We start from the raw sequence: 19,494 nt of genomic DNA, 5'->3' as shown, positions 1-19,494 counted from the left end.
TTATAGGAAGACCCCTTTAATAATATTATTACCAGATAAGTGACCCCAGCTGGGAAGAAGTGGCTTCTTCTATGCAATTTTTTTAAAAAATGCAAATTATCCAATGTGTGCAAAAGTCTCCTGTTGTATCTATCCATTGTTGGGCTTGCTCCCTTCATTACTGATTGATGCTCTGCCAGACAGGATTCTGCTGACAGATCTGCACACACAGAGCAATAATCACTGATGTTATGCCACATAGCTGGCAGCAGGGGGAGCCCCTGCACACGATCACTGTCATCGCTGAAGCTTGGCTCTTCATTATACCAGTGCATTTTATGCCAGGTTTGATGCTGAAGAGGTTCTGCAGCAGCGGGATAGGCACCAGGAGCTGCTGTAGCTGGCACTGACGCGCACAGTGTGATGTGTGCTGGCAGCTGACTGTCCCTTTAACAGCTCAGGAAGGGGCAGCACTGGCGGAGGAGGAGGGAGCTGCCTCTGTCTGGCTGTTTGCAGACGGATCTGCTGTGCACTCGATCTCCCAGAGCCTGATGATCGCTGGACATGTAAGCGCTGCCTGGCTGCACAGACATGGAGCGGACCAGCCTGCCCGGGGGCGGCCGGGGGGACCCGGCACAGCTCATCCATAGATCCCTGGACTTCAAGAGCCAAGGGGCGCAGTGCTACAAGGACAAGAAGTACCGGGAGGCCATCGGCAAGTACCACCGGGCGCTGCTGGAGCTGAAGGGGCTGCCCGGGGAGCAGGACAGTGCCGGGGACGGGCAGCAGCAAGTCCGGCTAACGGAGGAGCAGAGGAGGGCGGTGGAGGGCATCGAGGTGGACTGCTACAACAGCCTGGCAGGTGGGTGCTGACATGTCACATCACAGGTGTCACACAACAAAGAATACTGTGCCCTGTGCAGGGAGCTGGTGATGCCTCTCCTGCAGAGCTCCGGCATGCCCTGTAAGAAGGGGTGGACCCAGATGCCCTGTCATGGGGCAGAAATTGCTGGCTGTGATGCCCAACCTGCTCACTGTCTGTCTGTTGTATCCTCTTGGCATAAATGGATGGTTGCAATTCACCCCCTGGGCACGTGGTGGCTGGCAGTGATGTGCCCCCTGGGCAAGTAGTGGCTGGCAGTGATGCCCCCCCCGGGCACGTGGTGGCTGGCAGTGATGCCCCCCTCCGGGCACGTGGTGGCTGGCAGTGATGCCCCCCCCCCCCGGACACGTGGTGGCCAGCGGTGATGCCCCTCCCCCGGGCACATGGTGGCTGGCAGTGATGCGCCCCCTGGGCAAGTAGTGCTTGACTGTATCCACACTCCCTACGCAAGTAGAAGTCGCACCCTTTGGGGAAATAGTGACGCACGACCTAGACAAGTAGAGGATTCACCCCCCACCGGCCATGAAGTGACTGGCAAAGACCTAGGCAAGCAATAGGTGCTCCCCCCTGGGCAAGTAGTGGTTGGCAGTGACGAACCCCCTCAGCAAGTAGTGGTTGATTGTGACACATGCCCTAGGCAAGTAGTGGATGCACCCCTGGGGTATGTAGTGGCTAGTCATGATGCACGCCCTGGGCAAATAGTGGTTGGCAGCAGGGCTGTGGAGTCGGTATAAAATGGACCAACTCCGACTCCTAAAATATATAATAAATTGGGTACAGTAATTCAATGCAGTTTGTGGGGAATATTTTTTTTCATAAGAATTTGGGAAAGTTATGAAATGTCCTATTCCTGATCTAAGGGTCTAAACTTTTACTGAGATGAATCTGTGCTCCAGTAAATTTATCACTTAAACATGAGCCGTGTATGAGAGAGTCGGAGTCATGGAGTTGGAGTCATGGAAATTGAGGAGTTGGAGGTTTGGCTTACCGACACCACAGCCCTGGTTGGCTGTGATGCACCCCTTGGTCAAGTAGTGGCTGACAGTAACTCACCCTCTGGGCAAGTGGTGGTTGACTGTGTTGCACTCTCTAGTCAAGTATTGGATGCACCCCCTGGGCAAATAGTGGCTGGCAGTGATGCACGCCCTGGGCAGATAGTGGCTGGCAGTGATGCACGCCCTGGGCAGATAGTGGCTGGCAGTGAGGCACGCCCTGGGCAGATAGTGGCTGGCAGTGAGGCACGCCCTGGGCAGATAGTGGCTGGCAGTGAGGCACGCCCTGGGCAGATAGTGGCTGGCAGTGAGGCACGCCCTGGGCAGATAGTGGCTGGCAGTGAGGCACGCCCTGGGCAGATAGTGGCTGGCAGTGAGGCACGCCCTGGGCAGATAGTGGCTGGCAGTGAGGCACGCCCTGGGCAGATAGTGGCTGGCAGTGAGGCACGCCCTGGGCAGATAGTGGCTGGCAGTGAGGCACGCCCTGGGCAGATAGTGGCTGGCAGTGAGGCACGCCCTGGGGATATATAAATATATTTTGTGTGTTGGAATCAGAGGTGTATATGTCATACGCTCACTGTTAGTTCCCAAATAACCGGCCTAGCAGTGGAAGCATCCGCGGTCTCATCCATCACTCGTCAGCCAATTGCTTAATTGTCCTGACGATTGGAGGCAGCGGAGTTCCATGACATATTGGTGGCATCGGTGAGATCTGTGTGATCTTTCCGGTGTCATCTGTGACAAAGTGATAACAGTGGTGGGTTCTGCGTGACCCTCCCCCAGCTGTTAGCCATGACAAATGCCATGGGCAAGTCATTCCTGTCAGTGACTCCACATCCTGTACAAGTAGTGTTTCACTGTGTTGCACACCCCTAGATAAGTAGTTGATGTTCACCCCCTTGGCAAGTAGTGGTTGTCACTGTTGCACACCCTGGGCAAGTAGTGACTGGCAGTGATACATGCCCTGGGCAAGTAGTGGTTAACTGTGATACATGTCCTAGGCAAGTAGCGGATGCATCCCCTGGGCAAGTTGTGGTTGGCATGACGCACTCCCCAGGCAGCTGGCCGTAATGCCTTTTCAGGGGAAGTGATGGCTGGCTGTGATGTACTCCATTGGAAACAAGTTACTGGCTGTTATTCTGGGCCCTATGACCCGAGCAATAATGGCTGGCTGTTACACCTCAACCCCAGGTGAAAAATCTTCTGACTGTGATGCTCTTTGGGTTAAAGCAGTCTGCTGCAATCTGACCTAGTCTGACCTGTCTCTTGTGCAGCATTGCCGTGATGCCCAGGTTGAGAAAATGAAAGATTGGCAGCGGAGTTTGTGCAGAAGGAACTTCCACCACTCAGATACCTGCCCAATGTTGTAGGATAATAGTGGATGTAGTATAGTACCATAGATGACGTTCTCTCTGGATGGCATTGGTCAGCCGCCCATAATTTGGGTATTTGAGGCTGATGATAAATAGGGGTCTTGTTTGAGGAATTTCCTACTTCTACATAGCCTTAAGAGTTGTGTCGGCTACTTTGTTTTCCCAATAACAGCCCCCTGCTTGTCCACAGGTTGTGTATGGTTTTGCAACCCCATTAGAGTTGACCATAAGCAAACCTATAAACCAATCTGGCCCTGTTCCTGTAAAAGCAGCCATGTATTTCGAATACTTTACAACCCCTTTAACGGTGGCGCATATTAATGTCAATATTACACCACCAATATCCAAACTATGGTGGTGTTCATTCAGTAGAACCATGGTAGGTCCTCTTACTGAGGCCACAGTTCTGGCACTAAAATGTGTCTATGTTATGGCCATCTTGAAGCAGCTCCCGATGGCAGGGTCGGTGAATTCCTCGGAGCTAATTAGAAAATAACCCAAAAACTAAAGCTCCAGCAGCAAATTGAAAGTTCTTATTTCTGGGCTACTAAGGAAAAATCAAACTGGCTTATGATTGGGCATGTTGTCGAAAGATCTTTAAGTGGCACAAAAAAGTATTTGATCCATGGATCACATCTTCACTGGTGGAGCTGCTGGACTTCTGATGGGAAAGCTTCTTTAGTGGGCGCCAACGGGCATTGTGCATGTTCACCAAACACTAACCTCATTAATGAACAAAATGGCTTTACTTGTCCCTAAACTGGCATTCTTATTAGTAGCCGGGCACCATGCCTATTGTGCTATGAACAAATGGGCATGGATTCGTTTTGCCGTTCCATGCCTGCAGCTGTGACTGAGGGGGCAGCTGTTGTAGGTGCCCAGGCCGACAGCTCGGCACCTGATCTGCGATCCAGACGCTCTTCTCATTCTCTGAACAGCTGTTCTTGGCTGCAGACATGGAGGCCGGGCACAGGATGGCTCTGCTGCACCAGTTGGTCAGTTTTTGCTGTAGATGAACAAGATTCTTCCACTATTTGTACAATTTCCTATTTTTGGAGGGACAGCTGCTCCTTGTCAGCTCCATGGTAATATTAGGACTATACTTGGTGGCCATATGGCTACGCACAGAGACGTGGTATTCAGAGAGCAGCAAGGAGATGGTATATTCTGGCCAGAATGCTTGTCAGTATATACACTGCTCAAAAAAATAAAGGGAACACTCAAATAACACATCCTAGATGTGAATGAATGAAATATTCTCATTGAATACTTTAATCTGTACAAAGTTGAATGTGCTGACAACAAAATCACACACAAATCATCAATGGAAATCAAATTTATTAACCAATGGAGGCCTGGATTTGGAGTCACCCCCAAAAAACACGCTACAGGCTGATCCAACTTTGATGTAATGTCCTTTAAAACAAGTCAGAATGAAGCTCAGTATTGTGTGTGGCCTCCACGTGCTGGTATGACCTCCCTACAACGCCTGGGCATGCTCCTGATGAGGTTGCGGATGGTCTCCTGTGGGATCTCCTCCCAGACATGGACTAAAGCAGCCGCCAACTCCTGGACAGTCTGTGGTGCAACGTGACGTTGGTGGATGGAGTGAGACATGATGTCCCAGATGTGCTCAATCGGATTCAGGTCTAGGGAATGGACGGGCCAGTCCATAGCTTCAATGCCTTCATCTTGCAGGAACTGCTGACACACTCCAGCCACATGAGGTCTGGCATTGTCCTGCATTAGGAGGAACCCAGGGCCAACCGCACCTGCATATGGTCTCACAAGGGGTCTGAGGATCTCATCTCGGTACCTAATGGCAGTCAGGCTACCTCTGGTGAGCACATGGAGGGCTGTGCGACCCTCCAAAGAAATGCCACCCCACACCATTACTGACCCACTGCCAAACCGGTCATGCTGAAGAATGTTGCAGGCAGCAGATCGCTCTCCACGGCGTCTCCTGACTCTGTCACGTCTGTCACATGTGCTCAGTGTAAACCTGCTTTCATCTGTGAAGAGCACAGGGCGCCAGTGGTGACTTTGCCAATCCTGGTGTTCTGTGGCAAATGCCAGGCGTCCTGCACGGTGTTGGGCTGTGAGCACAACCCCCATCTGTGGACGTCGGGCCCTCATACCACCCTCATGGAGTCGGTTTCTAACAGTTTGTGCAGACACATGCACATTTGTGGCCTGCTGGAGGTCATTTTGCACGGCTCTGGCAGTGCTTCTCCTGTTCCTCCTTGCACAAAGGCGGAGGTAGCGGTCCTTCTGCTGGATTGTTGTCCTCCTACGGCCCCCTCCACGTCTCCTGGTGTACTGGCCTGTCTCCTGGTAGCGCCTTCAGCCTCTGGACACTAAGCTGACAGACACAGCAAACCTTCTTGCCACAGCTCACATTGATGTGCCATCCTGGATGAGCTGCACTACCTGAGCAACTTCTGTGGGTTGTAGAGTCCGTCTCATGCTACCATGAGTGTGAAACCACAACCAACATTCAAAAGTGACCAAAACATCAGCCAGAAAGCATTGGTACTGAGATGTGGTCTGTGGTCTCCACCTGCAGAACCACTCCTTTATTGAGGGTGTCTTGATAATTGCCAATAATTTCCACTATTGTCTATTCCATTTGCACAACAGCATGTGAAATTGATTGTCAATCAGTGTTGCTTCCTAAGTGGGCAGTTTGATTTCACAGAAGTTTGATTCACTTGGAGTTATATTCTGTTGTTTAAGTGTTCCCTTTATTTTTTTGAGCAGTGTATATATTATAATTTATGAGGTTCACTAACTTTTTAGGAATATACATGATCTGCTTTGACGTCTTCACCCCAAGTATTGATCCCAGGGACCACAGCCTGCATTTTAGATGGACATGATTACTGTGTCTTTATATTCTGTTTTTCAAGTTTTCTATAGAATTTCATTAGAAAATGTCATGTATTCTATGGCGTGACTTTTTGCTCGTAAAAAGAATAAAAAATAGAAGACAAAAATAAAGAGCATTTTTTTTAAGATTATTTCCATCTTCAAGATCCTATCCCAATATGTAGTATGTGTAATAATAATTAATATAATAATAACAATAATAACAAATACCTCCAATTAGAAATGTAGTATAGTTCTTCTGATTCGCTTTGTCTCTTCCCTCATGACCACTAACAACTAGCTAACTATCACTATATCAGTGTTTTGTAACCATGGATACCTAAGGTCCTGCAATGCCTGCACATGAGGAAAGAGACATAGCGAATCAGAAAAACTATACTACATTTCTAATTGGAGGTATTTGCTAATATTATTATTATTACACCTACTACATATTTAGGATCTTGGAGATGGGAATACCCCTTTAATTGTTGAGTTTTAACAAATACCACAAGACAAGAAAAGTGACTTGACCCCATGGCCCCAAATAGTTAATCTCGCTTTTAGACTTCTAAAGTGGTTGTATAGGGTTAGAAAAAAGTCTTTATTTCAAAAACAGCGCCACAACAGGTGGCGTGTGGTATTGCAGATTAGCCTTTTCACTTTACTAGTCCAGAATTACATTTTATTTTTTCTTAGATTGGTATAACAGAGGTGTACTCCTTTTCGGTCACCCCTGTGGATCCAGCACAAGCTGTTGCGGTGGCCGGTAGGAATGGCGCATCATTGTTTATTTTTTGGCTGCTTCAGTCTCCTGACCGCTTCAGACAATCATGGGCTTCACAGGTCATGTGACAGCCGGGAAGTGCAGTAATCGTATCATGACCACTGTAGTGGTCTGTGCTGGATCCATGTGGGGCGACAGGAGGTAGGTAATCCTCCTTATAACAGTCCGTGGCTAAGGAAGATTTAGGAAACTGTCTTCAAGAAAAATTCTCTTTGTTGCCTATAGCAACCAATCACAGTGCAGCTTTCATTTTGTATTTTGCCTTTGAAAAATGAAAGCTGTGCAGTAATTGGTTGCTATGGGCAAAAAAAGACGGCTCATACGTCTACCCCTTAGATCTCAGGCAGTCAGAGGGTTATAACACATCAAGAAAGGACCAAGGGTCTGATTCATCATTTATGGGGGTATTTTTTTTATTTTTATGTGTTGTGAATTTCATTGACTTTTGCGTAAAATCAAAAGTATTCTTTAATTTTTGTCTTTATCCTTTTTTTTTTTTATATATTATTATTTTGTAACATTTTTAGCTGAATCTGTTCCTTTTTGCTTTAAAAGTTTCATGTTCTGCTAATACATACATGGTGCGACTTACGAATAAATGAACTCCAATATTGCAAACGTTAAAAACATAAGATACTTAGCGTTTTTTGATCAAAGAGCGTAAAAGTCACCAACCACTTCAAGGTGTCCTTTTAATATGGATGGTCCCTAACCACTATATGTCCTACCTTTCCATGAAAACCAGAAAATTTAACACCTTTGAATACATTTGCAACTTTATCGTGGTAGGCTGCAAAACCATAGAAAATCATTAGATGCAATGTTGCATTATGACATTGTATTCTCAATTTCATGTGACATGTTAGTGTGTAGCCCTAGCCTAAAGCTCTCTGCACACTGCTTCCGAGACTTCTGTTTGGCACAATTGGACTGTAAAAGTTCCCAGCAATATATTTATAAGGGTACATTTGCTTGATAGAGATCAAGAGTGATTCTTTGGCCACTGTTGGGGTAAGTATGGGTATCCCTTTTTTTTCTTATCCCCCACAACTGTACAGCAAAGTGCAACACACGGCTTCTTCCTATACAAGGTGCCACCACAAAAATGTTCCCAACATAAACCACCAATGACAGACTCTGACTCAATGTGCTCAAAGCCTTAAGCCCCCATACACATTAGACTGTCGGCTTCACCCGACTTTATCAGCGATGGGTTCCGCCATCACCTAATATGTATTTGAGCCCTACATAGTTGCTTGTCGGGGGAGATAGGAATCCAGTATGTCCTATTTTAGTCTGCTGATGTCTGACAGTGGAGCTTAGTGCACTCGACTCAGTGACACTCCTGTGTATAATAGCCCTACATAACTGTTTGTCGGGTGAGATAAGGATCCAGTATGTCTGTTTTTTGGACTGCTGATCTTTTTGTTCTCCCTGAGATAAGCCACCGCCAGAAATATCTGACAGTGGGTTTCTCGAAGGGAACACAAGAGCTCTCAGCTGAGCGAACCCCCCGTGTATGGGAGAGTCAGGCGAGATATAGCTGCTGGGCGAACGATCAACAATCATCCAATGAGTATAGTGTGCTGTATAATTCTGCATCTCATTGTTATAGATCTGCTCATCACAGTGTAAATTGCTAATTTATGTAACTGCAAGTCCCATGTCTGGCATGTATGTCCAGTGTTGTGACCTGAATACATATATTCTGGCTGCCGATCATCCCGCCACCCTTTTCCTGCAGCAGTTACTACTTTATGTTCTATCTCGCTGTGGTAGGATGTTATTTGCGCAGTGTTTCTATGTAACACTTTCTTCTATTTCACATCACAAGATACACTGCAGTGTAGTCTGCCATCTACTTTACACGTTACCAGCAGGATTAGACAAATCCCGGGACACCGATGGCCCCCAAACCTGCTGCTGGATCCTGCCTTTTTGATATTATTTCCATTGATGTCTATTAAAGGTCTTAATGTGGGGCCATCTCCAAACTATAGTGTTCTGTCCGTATCCACCGAGCAGCCGTGTATGAGGCTTATTCACATAAATAAAACGTAATAGCAAGGGTAGATCAATAAAACATAACCTTTAATAAAGTATCATCTGAAAAGCCTCCTGGCTATAAAAAGATAGACACATAAACACAGAATTTCGGCAAAGATTTCTAATAGGTAACCTACAGTATAATGGTAATATTGGTTAGTGCAGATGCAAAAAAACAGAAAAACTAACTGATCAACAAAGTGAATACACTGGGACAATCTCATCCACAGGTCTAGGTGATCCTCCATATAAATGAGGAGACACCTATTAATACTTCCACACATTACCCCAATAGGGATCAGCTGACCCCAAATGCTCCCAATCTCTCCCGACGCGTTTCTTCATGTAGAGTCATCAGGGGAGCTTTATAGCATTCCTGGACTCTGGATGCCATACAGCTTTTCCCAGCCATTTAGGCTGTCTCTTTATGCCACCAAAGAAAGTCCCCTTGAATTTTTTAAAGAATTATATTAAAATTAAAATAAACATCCAAATAATTTCCATGTAGGAAACACAATCGCGTTTCTGGCTCGTATAGCACAATTATTCATGGTGCATAGGACACACATAGAGTGCACTTAAATACCGTTCCAACCCATGGGACCCCGACCAATCCTAAGAATGATGGGGATGCAGCGCTTGTGTAACTTCCTGCAGGTAACTGTGGCCACATTCACTTTAATGAGGCCGCACTGCCGTTTCCTGCACAGCCTGGTGGCCTATATGAAGGGCTGCAGTGCCCATGGTCAATACGGGTTCCAGAGGTCTAACCCCACCAATTATAACATGATGGCATATCCCAATGATATGCCATCACTTTATGAGATGGAAAAATTCTCTGGGTACAGTTGTCACTAGTCCCAGGATTGGATTAATCTTAAATCCTCCCCTACCTTGACTGATAACCTGAAAAAATTATTTCTGAAAGCAGTAATATAATGGGCTATGCCTAGTATTACAGCAGAGTACCATTGAAGAACACGGTAGCTGAACTGCGATACCACACACAACCTGCGTACACGAGTGGTGCTGTTTCTGGAGGTAATCGGCCATTCTCTTTTAGCCCCTTGAATATCCCCGTCTGATTTATGTGGGGATTTCATTAGTAAAATCATGTTTAATTGTGATTTCTATTGCTAGAAAAACCATATTACTCAGCAACACACAATCTGAGAGTTTTATTCCATTGTGCTTTTTGTAATGTGCCACACTACTTCTGTGTTACATAGACATAACACCTTGGAGGCTATCCTCCCGGGTTACAGCATCTGCAACACCTTGGAGGCTATCCTGCTGGATTATATCATCTGCAACACCTTGGAGGCTATCTTGCTGGATTACAGCATACGCAATACCTTAGAGGCTATCCTCCCAGGTTACAGCATACGCAACACCTTGGAGGCTATCCTGCTGGATTACAGCATACGCAACACCTTGGAGGTTATCCTGCTGGATTACAGCATACGCAACACCTTGGAGGCTATCCTGCTGGATTACAGCATACGCAACACCTTGGAGGTTATCCTGCTGGATTACAGCATACGCAACACCTTGGAGGCTATCCTGCTGGATTACAGCATACGTAATACCTTAGAGGCTATCCTCCCGGGTTACAGCATACACAACACCTTGGAGGCTATCCTGCTGGATTACAGCATACGCAACACCTTGGAGGCTATCCTGCTGGATTACAGCATACGCAACACCTTGGAGGCTATCCTGCTGGATTACAGCATACGCAATACCTTAGAGGCTATCCTCCCGGGTTACAGCATACGCAACACCTTGAAGGCTATCCTCCCGGGTTACAGCATCCGCAACACCTTGGAGGCTATCCTCCCGGGTTACAGCATCCGCAACACCTTGGAGGCTATCCTCCCGGGTTACAGCATCCGCAACACCTTGGAGGCTATCCTCCCGGGTTACAGCAACCGCAACACCTTGGAGGCTATCCTCCCGGGTTACAGCATCCGCAACACCTTGGAGGCTATCCTCCCGGGTTACAGCATCCGCAACACCTTGGAGGCTATCCTCCCGGGTTACAGCATCCGCAACACCTTGGAGGCTATCCTCCAATGTTTTTTAGTTGTTCCTTAAAGGGTTATTCCCATCTCCAAGATAGTATCCCAATATGTAGTAGGTATGATAATATTAGCAAATACCTCCAATTAGAAATGCATGCAATACAGGACCTTGGGTATCCATGGATACGACCAGCTAGCTAACTAACTATCACTTTATCAGTGGTCGTAACCATGACTGCCTAAGGTCCTGCAACGCCCTGCACATGAGGAAAGAGACATAGCGAATCAAAAATACTATACTACATTTCTAATTGGAGGTATTTGCTAATATTATTATTATTACACCTACTACATATTGGGATAGGATCTTGGAGATGGGAATACTCCATTAAAGATTTCTTCATTGTATTAATGGATGGAGGTGTAGGTGGGTCATCACTTAGGATATCCTGTAACCGGTCTAGACGCGTGATACATTTTGTGAATGGCTTTACTGTATAAATAAATGTAAACAATGCAGTAGAGATGTATCCTGTCCTTCCCTGTGTTGTAATGTACTCCCTCACATTTCCTGCTTGTCCGGATGCCTCCAGGACAAATAACACAGCAAAGTCATTCCTGCACAGTCTGCAGCTGTTTCTAGCAGTCATGAGAAGTCTCACCTGCTTCCTCATTTTTCCATTGAGACCATCATTTTTTTTAGATAGAAGTTGCATCGTTGTATAGACATAATGTCAAATTTCTGGACATGTTAATAACAACACAGTGAAGCTGCACAAAAGAGATTTTGGATGTTTGGTCTCTCCGATCAGTGACCCCTGAGTGTTGTTCCTAATGTTGACAATACAGCTCAGGTTCACCCTGGACTTGGACACAATTTCGTCATATGTGTAAACTCTACAAGATGTCCACAAATGGCTTAAACATCTCCAATTAGGAATCGCCAGTGTAAAAAGTCCAATTTGCAACTGATGAGATTAAATATTTCCTGCCCACGATTATAACTATACATTTTCCTTCTTCAAAGGGAGAACAGAAGTGTTGGTGGTGCGTCACCAATAATTGCCACCCATGTTCCTTATGGAGTAATGGATAACTGTGCTGGATATCTGGTCTCCAAAGGAACAGAGAGATACAATGTGGTCATCTATTGGCCAAAGCAATAATTGCTAGAAAACATTTTGGACACCGGCCACCAAAACCCGCAAGTGACGACTGTCACTTTCCATAGATGTCCCTTTGCGGGGCCTGTCTGCTGTGCTTCTTTTGGCTGTAGTAGTTCTTCTGCATCACAGTGCTATCCTAATCAAACTTCCATTTGTTAAAGAAGCCAATGGTACTAATTGCTCTAAAGTAATGTGTGGAGGACCTAGGTTTTACAAGGAATGTTCCTCCACCACTATGAGGTGGAGCAACAACATCCATTTGGTTCTGGTTCTGAGCTAAGGTTTTTAATTTTTTATTCTTTTGTTACCAACCCAAATTTATATTTGACTATCTTGTCTGCTGCCCACCCCAACCTCTGCCTGTCGACCTTTGTTGACTGTAGCTTCCACTAATTAAATGTCCTGCTTGGCACCACAACTTGGTGTCTTTGGTTTGGCTACATGTCAGCTATGGCTAACTGTGACCTGTCTCCAGGGGTACAGAGCTGGGAATTCACAATGGAAGATAATGATGGGTGAAAAACCTGCAATTTTTGGGGCTCGGCTCATTGTTTTAGCCTTAAGCAAAACCCATTAGCAGCTTGGGTGGGTCCTCATCTCCAAAGGGCTTCATTACAACCTTTTTATTCTTTTGGTGTCACGTTGTTTCTTATTCAATAGCCAGCACTGTGTTCTACATAGTTCATGTTCTGCCATTCCTGATTGTTGGTCTGTCACTGTCTTCGGCAGACATGGCACCCTAAGTGGTTAAACTTGTCATCTCCTTAAGATGTTTGGGAGCAATCAGAAATCTAACTAGGTGAGCTCAGATATTTGGGGGTGTAGTTTCATAATTCTTGAGCCAACTTCTGTGTGATGGCAGCAGCTTTGTGTTCAATTCGCACTCCACCACTGGCAGATAACTTCCTATCGACCAAAACCTGGTAGGTGCTCCATGTACACAAGATATCTACAAAGGCTTCTATCTTTTTTGTCTGCCTGGATCCTCCTTTGAACAACATTCAGATCCTAAACTACAGCTGACTAGTCGTCCTATTCATTGCAGAAATATCCTGTCTCAAATCGGGTAACTATTTTATTGTTGGGCACTTTTGGTGGGAACCATCTCTACTTTTTGAAGACTAGTTGAGTATGGAATCTTATTGGCAGTGTCTTCTCTCTTCTTCTTATAGGAAAGGAAAATATACAGAGTAGCTACCTCTACTAGACAAGTCAATATAATTTTTTAATTTTGTCTTTTTCCTTTCTTCCATTTTGCGGAACAGGAAGTTCATCCCAACTCTACATTTTCTTCTTGAAGATCTCTAATCTGATCAGTACGTGTCAGAAAATCGAATGTTTCTTAATGTTGTCCTCTCCTACTGGTGGTCATAGCCAAGATTGCCTGTTGTCCAAAATATGCTTAAGTCTTATAAAATTAGATTTGTTAGGACCCTGGAGAGCTTCCACAACAATGAATAGGCTCTAACAGCTCACTGTTCCTTCTATTGCCCATTTCACTGCCACAGCAAATAGGATAAAATGGTCACAATCCACCAGCGGTGTCCAATCTTCAAGGTAATGCCATTTATCCTATTATGCTCTTTAAATTCCAGATTGAATTTGCAAAGCTGCATCTGACTTAAAAGCTCATTGAACGCCACTGATGTTCGTTACCCGCTGCAGAACTCTGCCAGGATTTATAGGAAAGCATCGGACGTGCACATTAAGGACTGCAGATCAAAGTTGCGATCATTTCATTGCAGTTGTAGGCATTGCTTTTGTTTAAGTAATCAGATATGCGAGAGAATATGAAAGCTGCTCTCCTTAACCATTTATATCAATGACCTACTATTATTTAATATATATAATACATTACACTTACTGTAGATACACGATATATGTAGGCTGTCACATATTACAAAGGTAGCAGAGGAATCCCTGCAGATCTGAGCTACGGTGCTATAGGCACTCTGAATACTGCTGTTTGTAATATGGTACAGTATGAAGAATCAAAGATATTCTCCTCTTGAAGAGGTGCCTTTTAGGTGAAAATAACTCAAAGATCTGGATCCAATGGATCATAAATAATCTCACAGGGGAATGCTCTGTAGGAATTTGGATTCTGGAAGAATATAAAGACAAAGAAAGACCCTATCATGGCCTTTAAAGGTGAACTGTCACCAGGTAAAATATGGCCAATATTTGCTCTTATATTATTCCCGCTGCTCCTCTGAGTATTACAGTTTTTGTTTTTTTAAAATCTGCCAAACGTTTACAGAGATATGGGCCTTTTTATCTGGTGATACTTTTTACCAAGGGAGCATTGCTCACTGGGTAATATTGCAGAGCAGCCTAAAGACACGCCCCCAGAGTATCCTGTAAACCACACCCCCTTGTAAAGACTATAAAATTAGGTACTAAACAAAAAGCTCTATATCTCTGAACCTGTATGACGGATTTAAAAAAAACAAAAAGCGGCATACTCAGGGGAGCAGTGGGAATACAAGAAGAGCAAAAACAGGATAATTTTGATCTGGTGCCAATTGCCCTTTAAGGTTGCACAGAGCCATAGTATAGCAGTGTGCAGACATGTAAGGAAAACTGCTGTGCATAAATCTGCAAAATGATCCATAATATAGGTTATTCTATTATCTGAGTTAGCAAGGTATTTTGCTTGATCGGAAGAGTAGTGGTACATTGGCACTGGTCAGAAGTGTTGGGATTTTACCTATGGATTTGCACAGGTATAATCAGCACTAGTTTACAGTATATGTCCCCTACATACAGCTGCTCATGAATTTGCCGGATTCCTACTTCATAACACTCTCAGCGCATTGCAAGGAATACGGTTAGTTTAGCTAGAATGCGGTATATATTTTTCCCCAGCGAGGCGGCATACTCGTGCTGTCAGGTTCCCTTTAATACTTGTACATCATGGAAAGTGCTACTACATTTTCTTGATCATTACAGCACAAAATTTGGATGTGGTATCACTGTGTATAAAATGTTCATGTATATTTTAATGTAACACTTCTACATTATAAAATATTCATGTGGTTGATCGGCTTCCATTGCAATAATTTCCCTAAAACATTAAATGATTCACAGAGCATTGTGAGGCGTTAGAAGCCATCCCAACCTCCCTCATCTGCACAAAAATGAGAGAAAAATGTCACTTATCAGGTTATTTAGCTCCAAGCAAAAGATGTTTCTTGCCTTATAAGTTTGTACTTTGGTCCTATGCAGCCACCATGAAGGCAGCTCAGTATCTACACAATGCATGAAGCAGCTCTCTCCCCCCTCTCCCAGCAGGAAATCTTAGCATCCTCTCCCAAGGAACTGTGAATTATATCCAGGCTGTTAGTTGCATAAATGGGCCCTTAGTCTCTGTTCACATTTGCATTTGGGGGCTTCTGTTCATTACCGAAGCCCCAACACTGTGCTGGATCCATCACACAATGGACCCAAAAAGTGCCCAGTACAGCGCCAAAGGCCGCTGTGAGCACACCATGTTTTGTTCAGAGGTGAGGAGGGGTGTCCCTACTTTTTGCTCATGAATAAAGGGTTGGAAGAAAAATGTCTCAAGGAGCAGAATTTGGATCATCTTCTGATATTTTGGGTTATGGAAGGGAAAGAATTGTTCTTGGCCAATTCAGGTGTCACGTGGGTTCTTATCCTAGACTTAATTTTCTGGGATTTTTTTGGAATTAAGCAGGACTGACATTCAGGGCTGTAACAGAGCTGGGTGACAACTCTGCAGGAGCAGTGATGGTAGCCATATTGCTTGTCACCCGCAGCCATATTGACAGTTTGCCTTGTAACGGTCAGTGCGATTTTCTTCCATTACTTTGTGTTCTTGCAGAACAGACGTTACTTGCTGTGGTCAGTGCGCATCTTTCCAGATGATGGGAGAAATCGCCGGCTGCTTGTAAAATGTCATGGCCGCCTGTAATAGCAGGTTTGGATTCCTGCTTGTAGTGGTGTGTAATTCAACCTCACTTTCCCAAGATAGATTACAGAGTATTTCCTCCAAAATAATGGTGGTTTTGAAATTGCTTTTGTCCAGGTAGGCAGGTTGTGGCCGATGTATTCTCCACTGGGGTCGCTGATGGGCATACCGAAATCACAGGGGACCACTGCTCCACCCTGTCACATCTAAGTTTGTGAATCTGACATATACATACACACACATTTTGTAGCGATGACCTTAGGCTATGTTCACACGTTGCGTTTTGCTTCGGTGTTTTTTTTATGCAAATTAAAAGCTGCTTTTTACAGCATCAGCAAAAGCTATGAGATTTCAGAAATCTCATGCACACAGTTTTTTTTCCTGACTGAATTGGAAAACAGCAGCGTGTCACTTCTTTCAGCGTTTTTGCTGCGTTTTTCACCAGCAAAATGTAAGTGCAAAGAATGTTTTTGCTGCGTTTTTAGTGAAAAAAGCAGGTACAGCAGTTAAGTGAAACACATTTATGTTTGTGATTGTCTCAATCTTAAATCATAATGTCTTGGTCTCCTCACCTGAGATGGCAGTTAGTTTAATTAAATTAGTGATGTATGTTAAAGTAAACATTGCCTGGCAAACGCGTGAGATTGACCAATACCCGACCAACTCAAGGGCTGACCAAAGTGTGAAAGTAAACCGTGTCCTACAAACTCAATGCCCTGCCCATGTGTAGGTAAACTATTCCCGACCAATTCAACTACCCTCTGTTTTTATACTTGTAATTGTGTATTTTTTCATGAACTTTTTTGTTCAGAATAGTCACTATTTTTTTTTTCAGACATAAAAATCTTTTTCCACTAAATAATTTGATCAAATTGCCTTTTTCTTCCAAAAATGGTTTTATGGTTTCACATACGTCTTGCATTGGTGACCTAACAACTTGCATTGTTCATGTTTCTATGGTGGAAGCAAAGCTGAACTTTGGGATCCAGTAAAAAACGCAGCAAAACCTGCTTTTTGTCTGAAGCTTTTTTTTTTTTTTTTTTTCTTTTACTGCCAAGAGATTTGTTTTTGCTTTGTTGGTGCTTTTTTTTCTGCAGCAATGTGTGAACATAGCCTAAGTGTTCTCTCTCCTTAGGCTAGGGAGCATGGCTTCTTGTCTTCATGTAATCTGATGACCAGGAGGGTTTGGATTTTTTTTTTTTTGCACAAAATAATGCAGAGGAGGATGACCACCCCTAGGCATGTAGGACTTAAAGGGGATGTCCGGTGATTGGCTGGGGGTCCAAAAGCTGGGATCTGCACTAATTGGCAGAACAGGGAACTCTTATCTCCATTAGAATGGAGTGACAGTGCACATTCTCATCCTACGCTCATTTCATTGTCTATGGAGCAGCTGTTTTTTTCCCAGCAGCCCAATAGAGAATGATTGGAGCAGTGATAGGGCATTCAACCTGCCCCACCATTCTGTAAAGGTGCTAAAAAATTCCCAATTTACCAATCAGTGCTGTGTCCCCAGCGCATGGACCCCACCGATCAGTATGTTATCACCTATGATATATATTACAACTACGTATGCAGTACCATGTACAGCCTTCTAGACAACAGAAGCGCTGTCTTTGAAAAAAAAGTTCAAGAAACTTTACAACCCCTCTTAACAATGGTTGAACATGGCAGATTTCTTGTTCTTTTTGTTACTAAGGAAAAGGATCGGAGTGACACTAGGAGGGACTGTATTTAGTGGATTAGGCACAGTGGCCTTTTACTACACTTTATTTTCATACATGCAGGTTCTCATGATCTGTCGCTATTAATGGTTCAGCAGATAATGCGCCTATGAAATAAGGTGAGAGGCCCCATGTTCCATCTGCATCTCACAGCAGAGGCACAGACGCACCCCACTCAGGAATTCACCCCGAAGTTGTGTGTCCTGGTTTATCTCTTGTGTAAGTGAGATGATAAATAGTTTGGTGACTGCAGAACCCCATCATGTCTCTGGGGGGAATTTATCAAGGTGTTTGTGCCAAATAGTCACAAGTTGTGCTGTACATTGATTTAGCTAAAACATTTCCGACTTTTGCACCTCTCAACACTTTTATAATGTGGGTGGGAACGTGGCACACATCTCAGACGATACATGCGGTACTTTATTTTTTTATAGGAATGAGGGAGTTTTGTTTTTTACTCTTTATAAAGTAGTTCTGCAACAGCCGAGGTAATGCTGAGATCCATGACCTGCATAGAAATGACTAGAACTTGATGGCTGCTAATGTTTTTAAAGGGAATATGTCACCAGTAAGGATGAGAGGACCCGTGGAAGTTCGGGTTTTGGTACCCAATCAAACTTTAGTCCAAAGCAGAACTTTACCCGTACTTGAACATTATATCCTAACCCCATTGAAATCTATGGGAATCTGTCTCCCGCTCCCCCTGTCTCCCGCTCCCCCTGTCTCCCTCTTTTTTTTTTTTTTTTTCCTCTCCTCCTAAACTTTCCAACATTGAAAGAAACTTCTGGGAGAAGTCCATGTTCGGAGTTCAGCACTGGGCACCAAGTATCCTGTACGAACCCTGAACGTTAAAGTTCGGGTTCGCTAATCTTTAGTTACCGGGATTTTCCTACTACTGAGAACTACTGAGAGCAGCATAATGTAGGATTAAAGACCCTGATTCCAGCCATGTGCCACTTACTGGGCTGCTTGCTGCAGTTTTGATAAAATTACTGTTTTCTTTGTTCTGGTGTTGAAAATTGTAAAATCTGCAGGAGGTCCATTTATTTTCTCCGGCACATGTGCATGACATTTCTTAAAATTGAATTCCCAAAACTGCTACTGTAACTGTGAATTCACACGTTGCAGATTTTGATGCCGAAATTTCTGCAACTCAAAGTTGGTTCTGTCCATGTAAATGGGATAATTGCTGAACGTTCTGCATCAGTCTGCACCGTGTGTATGCACCGCGTGTATATACCCTTCTTGTACCGGCGGTGTGCACAGTTTCTCTGAAATGTATGACTGGTTGCTGCCAATCTGGATGATAATTTCATATGATGAGTGATATATACTACGTCCAGAGCTTCACGAGAATAAAAATGGGAGCAAATGAGGAACAACTATGGGAACCTTATCAACAACAGCTTTCCCCCATGAGAATATGGATGAGCAGCCTCTGATAAGCTCTGTCATCAGAGCCCTTTTTTTCACGGCTGGGTGTAGGAAACAGTGTCGATCGGTCAGCCCCCCCAAGTATGTAGTGTATTAAAATGTTATTGTCACCTTCATAATTAGTTGTTGTGGGATAGTAAAAATTTTGCAATTTTCTGCTTATTAAAATTTGTAGCCGTTCTTGAGATATTAACCCTTAACTGTTATATACAGCTCGTGGCCTAGGAGACCGACCACCGCTGCTGTTGAGTTTGTAAACACTGCTCTGAAAATAACTGGGATTATTA

General features: G+C 44.4%; 1 protein-coding gene across 2 annotated transcripts in view; it reads left to right on the top strand.

Moving 5' to 3' along the window:
• Nucleotides 1–256: 256 nt before the first annotated feature.
• TTC9 (tetratricopeptide repeat domain 9) overlaps nt 257–19,494 on the top strand; it is a 37,046-nt gene continuing 17,808 nt past the window's right edge. Inside the window, exon 1 of one of the 2 annotated variants that reach the window (XR_012247352.1) lies at nt 257–841. Coding sequence is in view for 1 of the 2 variants with exons in the window: in XM_073638897.1 (XP_073494998.1) it covers nt 571–841 (271 nt within the window). In the remaining variant the exon portion in view is untranslated. The remainder of the gene's footprint in view (nt 842–19,494) is intronic. The other variant, XM_073638897.1, reaches the window with a different exon arrangement.

The sequence above is a fragment of the Phyllobates terribilis genome, unplaced genomic scaffold, assembly GCF_046119375.1.
Source record: "Phyllobates terribilis strain yellow unplaced genomic scaffold, ASM4611937v1 Scaffold_7__3_contigs__length_470593459, whole genome shotgun sequence".
In the NCBI taxonomy this organism is placed as follows: domain Eukaryota; kingdom Metazoa; phylum Chordata; class Amphibia; order Anura; family Dendrobatidae; genus Phyllobates; species Phyllobates terribilis.
This window is presented reverse-complemented; position numbering and strand designations above follow the sequence as displayed.